General features: G+C 42.1%; 1 protein-coding gene across 1 annotated transcript; it reads right to left on the bottom strand.

Moving 5' to 3' along the window:
* Nucleotides 1-10408, bottom strand: ZUP1 (zinc finger containing ubiquitin peptidase 1). Its single transcript, XM_086461278.1, has 9 exons — nucleotides 10102-10408; nucleotides 7490-7606; nucleotides 6435-6544; nucleotides 5493-5661; nucleotides 3868-4056; nucleotides 3377-3545; nucleotides 2560-2711; nucleotides 2003-2223; nucleotides 1-801 (listed from the first exon to the last, which is right to left on the bottom strand). Exons 1-9 carry the CDS (start codon nucleotides 10406-10408, stop codon nucleotides 754-756), a joined length of 1482 nt encoding a protein of 493 aa, XP_086317404.1. The 3' UTR covers nucleotides 1-753.
* Nucleotides 10409-10648: the final 240 nt, after the last annotated feature.

Here is a 10648-nt window from a genome sequence, read left to right as displayed (position 1 = left end):
AAAAAAATTTATTTATTCATGATACAAAAGAAATTTTCTTCCTATACCCCAATGGATTGTCTCGTGCAGCCCCTAAAGCACACACACCCCACTTTGGACACCACTGTCTCAGACCTCACAGCCAAAGCTAATACTGATCCACCTCGTAAGCACATGTGTTCATGTTTACAAGTGACACATCTAGAGAAGCCAGCAAACTGAACAGAAGTTCAGCAGTAAACTAATCCTTGGTGGAACAGACTGTATTGTGAAATCACTGAACTGTCTCTGTACTTTACAAGTAGTTGCAGGAGAACTTGCCGAGGCATAACAGATATTTGGTGATCGTATTTGGTAAGAAACAGAGCGTTAGCCACAGAGGCAGCATAAATACATTTACAGATGTAAACCATGACCGGGCACTCTGATAAAGTAGTTCCATAGTATCTTTATCCACTGCTGATTGACAGTTAACCACCGTGCATAGCTTGCTACAGGATGGTAGGGGTTGCTTCGTAATTTAAGCAACTAAGAAAATACCAAATTTTCTAGTAAGACAAGGACTGTAATACTTCAGAGTTACAGATTCATCAAGAGGGCAGAGTTTTGTTTGGAGATCAAAAGTACAGGTTTACTCCAGTGTTGTGCTTCTCCAGAGCCCCCAAGCCTTTATGGGGACATAATTTAAGTCTAGTAATTGTTGTCAGGGCCACAGTTCAGAAGTTTAATGTTTTGCATCCAGTAAATTCCAGAAAGAGGTAATAAATGCATCCTTTAAGGAATCTTCTCTGATGTTAAGACCTGAGAAGCATGGCAGCGAGCCTAAAAAAAGGTGGGAGAGGGGAAAGACTAGTTTAATGAATGAAAATATCACTCTAAAAGAGCATTTTCCAAATTTGTAGTTTACTAAGTTTAATGAGTATAAGGGGTTATATTTAATCTGAATTAAATGGGAGCTTTCAAGACAAAATTGTAAACACCTGATCTTTTTAAACACAAATCAAATCTTGGAAAAGAGGGAAAAAAACCACCAAACAAAACCCCGCACACATCCCATACAACATTCTTTTTATCATGTCCTGAATTTAAAGCTTTCGCCAGTAGGAGGAAGCGAGGATGGCTGTGTTTCACTGTTATTTCTGGCATTTTCAGGGCCAGAAAACACTTAAGACAATACCTCATTTCAATATACAGATGTTAAATACAGTTGAGCAGGTGACTCAGTCACCAGTTATTTCATAGTTTAAATAAAAACCTTTCCTGAAGCTTGAACATGCTGAACAGTACTGATAGAAGACACCACTGAATTGGAACATGGGTCCTCAGAATCAATTTGTTAGCGTAGGAAAGAGAAAGCTTAAGAAACAAAAATTACATCTGACATTCAGCTGAAAATGGTAAAAAGGTCTTAAAAAAAGTTACAATGCCTGAAGTGTAGCACGTGGACAGGCTTTATAAAAATGCCAACAGCTCAAACAGAGCTGTGTTTTGAATATACAAAGTTCTAAGTACTTTCAGAAAGCAGAATGCACTAGTTCTGGTGTTGAAGTTGAGGAGGTTTTGGATGGTTAGTCCTCGGGATCTGTGCACCTTGTTCTTCAACTACTGAAGGCTGATAAACACCACACAGCTTTACAAAGTTGCAATAAAAACACCTCAACATAATTTTGGACTATGAATGCTTTGTAAGTATCTTATATATAAGCCCACAATAAGTTATTTAGGAGAAAATATTGTAACAAAATGAAAAAAGCGCTTAATTTACATGTGCAAACAGCTGCAAGCTTCATAAAAGATTTCAAATTTGTCAGTTACATCAAGGTGGCATGCATTTACATGCAAAACTTCATTTGGTCTTGATATCCTGTGATTACTCCATTCCAGAGAATAAGAAGAAAAGGAGTGAGGAAAGTGAACGGATGAAAAAAAATTCACCACGCAACCATACACGTATTTGAATACTAAAGGAGATGCAGATTCTCTTAAGACTTCTCAGACAGAAGCTATTTTCTGAAATACTTACAGCTTTCTCTTCCAAGGACAGTACACCATCTACAGCCACTATTTGGTATTGCTTTTCTTTTAAGCTACCCACAAATTTCCGAAGTAGTTTGAGACCAGTACCATCACTGTTTTGTTTTAGCAGTTTCTGCATTTCTTGGGAAGGACATCCCGGGTCAAACAGTAGCAAACATAAGGTTTTATTCTTCTTCTCTTCTATGCCAACAACAGTACGACTATGACCTAATTTCAAAACAGAGTTTCAGTACTTTAAAAAACCCATAAATCCCATTCCTCGTAGCACACTACTTAGTTTCAAGTAATATCTTCCTTGATCTGAAAACGAGTAAGGTAGTTGTAAGTAAAGAACAGATGTCACAAAGTTGAGATCCCAGTCACACCCAGCTCTTCCACTCAAAAATACAAACTCTAATGTTGCTCTCACTAAATAAAAAAAAGTAACAGGAAATAAAGCCATGCCTTCAATTAAATGAAGATGGAATGTAAAATGCTGCTCTGAATTGCAGCACACAAAGAAAGCCACAGAATAGAAAGAAATCAGCATATTGTGATACTGACCTTGATGTTGCAAGTAGATAGGCGGTTTGGAAGTACACACTACCTTTGCACCACCTTCATTATCTGTAGAATAGTAACGCAAAACCCACTCGAATAAACGAGGGTGCGTACCCATAGGGCCAGTTGGTTTGTGAAAGTCAATGATTTGACACCTACAGAATGAAAACAACAATAAAATTTCAAGCAGGTTGTTTGTTAAAATGACTTTTTCACCCCTTGGTCTTTTCCTCCTGCACTAAGAATGTTTTGTAAATGCAGCAATTCCAAGCATCAAGTGGTTGTTACTTTTTTTTTTTTTTTTAAATATAGGAGTAGGGGACACAATTACAAAGCAATGCTGTTCAAAACTGGACAATTTATTCTGTAACAAAGAAATACTTTACTCTGTTCAGTCTAACAAGAGCTTATAAAGCTTGCAAAAATGAAAGTGTCTGGTCTTTTATGTAAGTGATACATATATACCAGAGAATCCAATCAACAGCTAGCTTTCAGAATTATGCAAGTGAATAGCTGAAATACAGATTCTTCTTGAGAAGAAACTTCTAGAGAAATTAAGTTTTTAATCAATGTTTCACTTTATGTATATGTGGCATAATTCTTCACTGAGTCTCAATGATCTAAGTAGTTGTTCAATTTATGTGCCTGCATTAGCAGTTACCCAGCTTTATGCTGCGCTAAATCATATCTGTTTATAGGTTGGTTAAATTTAAAGCCACTAAGGTGGCTTTGTCATCACACTGTTGGCAATTCTGACTTTTAAAGGTATAGCACTTAAAATCAGTACTTAAAAACAACAACAACAAAGGACAGTATTTACTTTATCCTGAGACTGGTTAACAGTGAATAAATTTCACATGCTCCTATCCATGCTTTGGAACCTTGTAATCTGTTGTTGAAGTGAGATGCCCCATGAGGATCAAAGCCTTCTCTCCAGGCACCTTCAATCATGGACTGAATCTTTGGTATACTTGGAATTAGCGTAGTGTCTGAAACAGAAAAGCTTTTGAATTGTGGTTACAGTTACTGAAATAGTCTATTAATTAAAAATATTCAGCTTCTTTTATAGGAGGCAGTTGATGATACAAAGATGTACCAAAAAAACGCCTAAAGCTAAAACTTCAACCACATCATGCCTCGCCAGTATTCACCCCTCCGATTCTTTCCACAGTAAGCTGCAGTGGTGTAACAAGCATTTAATAGGTATCATTGGCCTAGTAAGCCTGGCTGTGTAAATGAAAAGGTAAAACATCAGTCAGTAGGTTGTCAACCAAGGAACGTGAAACAAACAGGCAGCGTTTCGTTTAATACCTCCCAAGCAGTCATCATACAAGGTGTTTTGCAACAGTGAGGAAAGGAGCATTTGGAAATTCCTGTAACCGCAACCCCAGCCTCTGTCACCCAAAGACGAGTGGAAGTGATCTACTCCTGCTGAAAGCCACACATGCCTCACATCTTTGTTTTCGTTCCGGTAATACTTGCACAATGCTTCAATGACTCCTAGAAGAAGACCAAATATAAAGTCTATCTGTAAAACGATCTACAAAGTTTGCCAGAAAAAGATTCTTTCCCCAGCTTGGAACACATACAGATTAAGACAATTTATTTTAAAACTTCTAAGAGATCCTACCTTACATCTAGAACCCAAATCACAAAGCCAGTGGACACTGCACCTATCTCATTTCAATGGTCTTTGATGAATTTATGTACTGTGAAGTTTTCATAATTCAAGCTGTTTTTTTCACTGGTGCTACACAATGAATATTTTAAACTGAATAGCTTGGACTACACTACAAACTGTGATATGAAACAGGAAAAGTAACGTCACCAATAAAGCACTCCTATGCCACTGCCACCTGCAGTACAACATTCCCTTAAAAACATGGAAATACTTGTGCATACCATGTAAACCTTTTATTCCCCACAGATTATTTTTCCTAGAGAAAATAAGACAAGAAAAGGAATGTCACAGAATTTGGTAATTACTGAAGATGTTTTTAAAAAAATCCACTTGCAGGATATTCCAAATCTTGCTTTGTTACACAAAAGAACGTACTCGGGAATGCTGACTGCTCCAATCTGTATATGTAAATTCTCGAAGGCCCTCTCTTGCCATGCTGTTGTGAATACAATCATTCCACAGCCATCACAGATTATTTTACGAATTCCTCTCTGAAGTCTAAATCATTACCAAGCATGAAAACTTTAAATGCGTTACTTCCACTCAATACATTTTACAGAAGAAATTTCATTTTACCTGTCAAGAACCAAGCAGGTATTTTGTAAGCTAGGACCACTAGCAATAAGCCAAAAGACCTTTGAATGGTGGTCTTGGCAAGTAAAGACAAGGAAGGCTTTTGAAAGGGACATAGCAATAGCACTGTATTTTCGTATCAATTATAAAACACTTCAAAGAAGATGTATCAAGTAGACGCTTACTCCTCCCAGTCCTCTCTTGGACTTTGTGATCAGATGAACACTGTGCTGGGACCTGCTTACGCGATACTACAACTAACTGAAACGCAGGATAAAAAGCTACTGTAAATTTTAACAGCTACACTAGGTTAGGAGCCAATGAGTACTAAGCAGTAAACAAGCATACACTCAAGGACAACCAACTTGTAATAAGACATTTGCATCTTTTGACATATATTGTATTTGGGCCCTTAACTAGACAAATTGGTTCCAAGGTTAGATAGGAAAAAAAAAAAAGGTCTTCAAGGTCTTCAGGTTAGAATAAAGACCAGAAACAAACGAAGCTTTCATTTCCTTATTAGTTTGGGACTAAAATGGTACAGATTCATCTAGAAAATAATGACTAGAATCAGGATGCCACAAATATTAAACATCCAACGATACACTTTGTTAAAGACAGGTTTGGTCAACCTAGGTCTAAAAAGTACAGTCTTAGTTGTATGTCATTTCAGCATTTTTACCTGAGGTCTTTGTTTTCCCATCATCTATACCAAAAGCCAAACATTCCATCATGTCAGCTTTTCTCTTGTGATATTCAAAAGGCAGCATCCTTCCTCTATCAACTTCCCTTTCCATATTCTTTAGGAACTGCTGCTTGTAGCCTCCAGAATTATCCAAGCCATACTGTCTCTGTTAGGGATGGAATGAGCATGATTGAAATCACATTTTTTTAGAACTCACATTTCGAGAAGTGGCATGTACAATCAGCAACTTAGGAAAATAGTGAACAGAGAGGAAGTTTTACGGTATTTTAGAGCTGAAGGCCAAGCTTCACTCCTCAGTAGGAATGTGGCACTAGGAAAGCCACACCTGGAAGAACAGGCACATCCCTCTGCTCCCTCTTGGGCAGACAGCTATTGGCACAGAGGCAGTCAATGGCCAGGAGGCAGTGAGAGTGGGAAATGAGCTGTCAGGGGTGTCAGCAGGGAGGGAGAGGGAAGCAAAACCCAGCCAGGGAGCAGTCACTGGAGCAGGTGATAGTATCCAGGAAGAGGACAGCCAGGATGCTCAGGGCCTCAGGCACTCTGCCAGGGGATATGCTCCAGGCTGCATGGCAGAGCACTAGAGCTGGGTGCAGCACAGCAGGAGGCAGCGCCAGGCCCCAGGTGACAGCAGTATGTCACACACAGGGAGCACCTGGCCCCAGCCTGAGCCAGCACCACTCAAAGCAGTAAAGCCAAGCAGCCCAAGGCAGGTGTGCCCAGCACCCACGCCAGGACGGGGGTTGCTGAGAGCCTGCGTTTGCCTGCAACCCACTCCTGCACCATCACCTCAGCACAGCCTGTCTGACTGCACAGGTCTGACCTGGTGTGGCCGTTCCAGGTCATTGTGGTTCCAAGATACTCTTGTGCTTCTAATGGCACAACTGTTCTAAATTTTACCATTTAGAAATATTACCGTACCTGCAACTTCTTAAATTCTTCCCTCTCTCGCTTCTTCTCTTCTGATCTCTGCCGTTCATCTTCTTCAGTTTGGAGCTGTTGAGCCAGTTCTAGATCTCCTACATTTCCACCTACCCAGAATAACGTTCCAAAGAGAGAGGACTTGATCAGGAGGTTAACAGTGCTTTGATGGATCATTTATTTAATTTGTAAAGACTCTTTTCTAAGCAGACATATATAAACACAACTGGGCACTAATTTTAGGAGATGCATCTGACATTATTTTGAGCTATTGGCAATGAACACTAAACAGGACTGACTGCATTCAGTTTACCAAGACTCAGACTCCTGACTTGGACAAAGTTTATGCAGTTACAGGAGCAATTACGTGGCAAATAACGCATGTACCTCTACTACTACGAAAACAGCTTTTGTTTACCATGTTTCACTTCATTGTTAGCGAGAAGTCCCAGTTTCTTGAATACCACACACTTACGAGCTTCTAGGATCCCTGCCAGCAGTCTCATAACAAAGTGACAAAAACAAATTCAGGATCACAGAACTGGATAGGGAATCTCCAGGATTTTATTAGCCATGCTAATAAATAAAATTAATTTTGATAGCTTTACTTTATTGCTATGACTAATGAATCAGCACAAGCACTTGCAGAAAAGAATTGAGAAAAAACCTGAAAGTTTTCATAAGCTATAGATTTTCAGCTTATCACACTGGAATGGGCCACTCCAAACTCCATGTCTGCAAGCCTCCTATAGAGCTAGAAAAAAAGTACATAATACGGCTGTCTTTAACATTTTTCACTCCAAGTTTTAGTTTTGGCCAATATACAGTGTATTTACTGAACAAGCATACATAGATAAATACTTCTTTTAGCATGTGTAATTAAGTAGAGCACTTGCACAAGTGACAGGACTTGCTGTTAACTATGTTAACTTCATTATGTCCAGTTCTCTTTTTAAATAAGCAAGTATTTAAATTTTGTTTGAGATTCTATACTGCAACATGCAAATACTCGTAAATGCTTTCAAGTATTACCCTGCCTGTATCCTTTCACATACCTTCCGAAAACCTATGTTCCTCTAAGTGTAAATCCACATGTTCTTCAAGAATCTGAATGCTTGTACAGGTGAGGCTGCACATTGGACATTCATACAGTTGTTCACCATTTCCTACGTCTGAAAAAGAAATGCAGTTTCTTCGTCAATACAATTCCTGGGGTTTGTGAGAATCACCCTCCCAATCAATATATGGTCTAAGATAAACACACAGGAATGAATTTTGTGTTGCCATTGAAACTCTGCAGTGAAAGGCAGCAAATTCTAAAGAGTTGGTACTCTCTTAACCATTGAAGAATTAGTATCTAAATAGCTGACAATTTTAAGCCCTGTTCTCCTTTCTGTTAATCAACTTTTGCCCCATTTAACTTACAGATCACAATTTGCTACAATATTTGTATTAAGAAATGTAGTCTGAAATAACAAACCATTAATGAAAAGACCTGTCCTGCTAATCAGAAAACACTTGCTTACAAAACTTGAATATTCATGTGATAACACAGCAGTTGGTAGGCAGAAAGAATAAAGTAAAACATGCTGTCATTCTTACTTTTTTGGTCTTCCTGCATCTCCTCAAATAAACATTCTTTCTGCAGTTTTAGGATTATTATTGAAGAGTACCACATAGAATAGGTAAGGTTCAAAAGGACTTCTGGAGATCATCCAAGTCCCCCAAAGTAGGGTCAAATTAATCAGGTTAAATTACACAGGACCTTTTCCAGTCAGTTTTCGAATAACTCCAAGGATGGACACTCCACAAGCTCCCCAGACAACTTATTCCAGTGTTGGACCACTCCCACAGAAAAAAAAAAAGTGTTCCTGTGTTTAAATGGCATTTCCTGTATTTCAAATTGTGCTGGCTGCCTGTTGTCCTGTCACTGGGCACCACAGAGAAGAGCCTGACTCCAACTTTACTGCCCTCCTTTTGTGTCCCTAGATTTTACTTACACCTTCCTAGGTTCACAAAACACAGGAATTCATACGCTATATTGCTGCTTCTGGAAAGCATTTTCCCAAGCTAAAACTTCTGACTACTTGGAGGGAAACCTGATGGTGTAATAATCTAAATTCACCAGCAACATTTCACATAACACTGCAAACATATGGCTTCCTGAAACACATTATGTACATAAAAACCCAAAACACCCTTAACACAACTATTTTTAAAATAGAAATTGGCATGCAGGCAAGTTATTTATTCAAGTTCTGCATTATTTGCACCCATAGAAGATATTATTAAATGCTAAAATCTGTTTTGTTGTTCTGGGTTTTTTTGTTTGTTTGTTTGTTTTAAGAAAAATGTGTTTTTAATAAGACCATGCAATGTGGTTGACTATACTGCCACATTCTGTATCCTCATCATGATTTGTTTTTCTTGTCAGTATGCATGGCTTGTTACATCAAGAATGCTGCTCTTCTAAGTGAATTACCTACAAGCCGAGATGCCATTACTAAGTTTCTGAAATAGCTACCAGCAACTTCAAACAGTTAGAATAAAATTCTGACCATGCTTAAAATAAAATACAGTATTCAAATAAATAACTACTTTCCTTACTCCAGCTTTAACACCTAAAATATCCTTGGGGTCTCCAAATCAACATTTAGTACTTCAGGATACTTCAGTGCTGGATCATTCCTCAGTCCCTACTCCGAACTGAAAGCTACCTTTCCCCAATGCGTACTGCAACTACTCTATGGGAACCTGTAGAGCACTGACAAGACTTCAAGAGGCAAACCTCAAACCTTTGCAATCAAACATGTCAAATACGTAAAAATCACATAGCAGCTTTATGGCTTGCCTTCATTAATATGGAGAGTGTATTTTGGACATTCAAAACATTGCAGGCCTGTCTGCATCAGTGGTTTTAGTTCTGCTCTGAAGCAGTTTTTTCAAGTGACACCCCTATCGTCTTCACTCACTGTCGCTTCCTAAGGGACCTCTCTCTACCGTCTTCAGTCACTACCCCTTGTTTGTACCCACAAGCGCTCCCGGAGCGCTCTAGTTGCACACGTATATGTGTTTAGCCTGTACCCAGGCCTAAACCATAACAGTCACTCCATCACCTTACAACTCCTCACAGCCAGGGAAAGGAATCAGGGAAAAAGGAGAGCAGACCCATGGGTGGAAGTTAGAATAGATTTTAATGAGGTAACACCAATGCCACAGAGATATACAGTTATACTCAGCCAAACAAATAATAGCCAGTCCTCAGGAGCAGGGAGAAGCCAGAGAAGCAGGAGGAACCCCAGCAGCAACCTCACAGGAGCTCACCTCAGCAAACCTTCCCCCTTTATAATGACCACGACATCATGGTACGGGCTACACCTGTAGCTAACTCAGGTCAGCTGCCCTGGCTGGCTTGAAGCTGCTAACGGCCTGCCCGGCATGGCTGGGCTGTGATGCTGTCCCAGCCAAACCAGGACAACCTGCCAGGAGGGAAACACAGCCAAGAGGCGCTCCGGCAGCGGCCCCAGCACGCTGCAGTCACCCCCGGGCGGTCCGTCCCCGGCACGCCAGCAAAGCGCCGCAGGGCGGTTCTCCGCTCCCCGCCCGGGGGACCACGGCCAGCCCCCCCCCACGTTCCGCGGGGCCCCGGCGAGCCGCCGCCGCTCACCTGTGCCCGGGGCGCCCAGCAGGTGCCCGTGCCGCGCCCTGACGTGCGCCTCCAGCTCCCGCCCCGCCACCTCCCCGCAGAAGGGGCACTCGGGCAGCCCTTCGGCGGGTTCGGGGCGGCGGGCGCCCGGCGGCCCCGGCTCCGGGTGGGCCGCCTCGATGTGCCGGCAGAGCTCGTCACAGGCGGGGGGGGTGGCGGCACCGCAGAGCGGGCAGCGGGGCTGGCGGCCCAGGTGGGTGGGCCGCAGGTGCCGCCGCCCCGCCGCCTCCGAAGCCAGCGCCTGCCCGCAGACGTCGCACACCAGCATCGCGCCGCCGCCCGCCTCCCCCGTCAAGCGGAACGGCCGCGCCGCCGCCCGACACCAACGGTCCCTCTTACGTCACGTCCTGCCCGCGCCCGCTGCCTGCTGGGAAGTGTCGTTTCCTTGCCCGGGGCGGGTGCCTGCGCGCGCAGGGCCTGCTGGGCCCGCCCCCCGACCAGTGCGGCGCGCGGCGGGGCGGCGTCCGCCATCTTGAATTGCGATCGGCTGCCGGCGCCGAGCTCCGGA

The sequence above is a fragment of the Leptosomus discolor genome, chromosome 2, assembly GCF_034619465.1.
Source record: "Leptosomus discolor isolate bLepDis1 chromosome 2, bLepDis1.hap2, whole genome shotgun sequence".
Classification (NCBI taxonomy): Eukaryota; Metazoa; Chordata; class Aves; order Leptosomiformes; family Leptosomidae; genus Leptosomus; species Leptosomus discolor.
The sequence above is the reverse complement of the archived record's forward strand: the minus strand, read 5'-3'. Positions and strand labels throughout refer to the sequence as shown.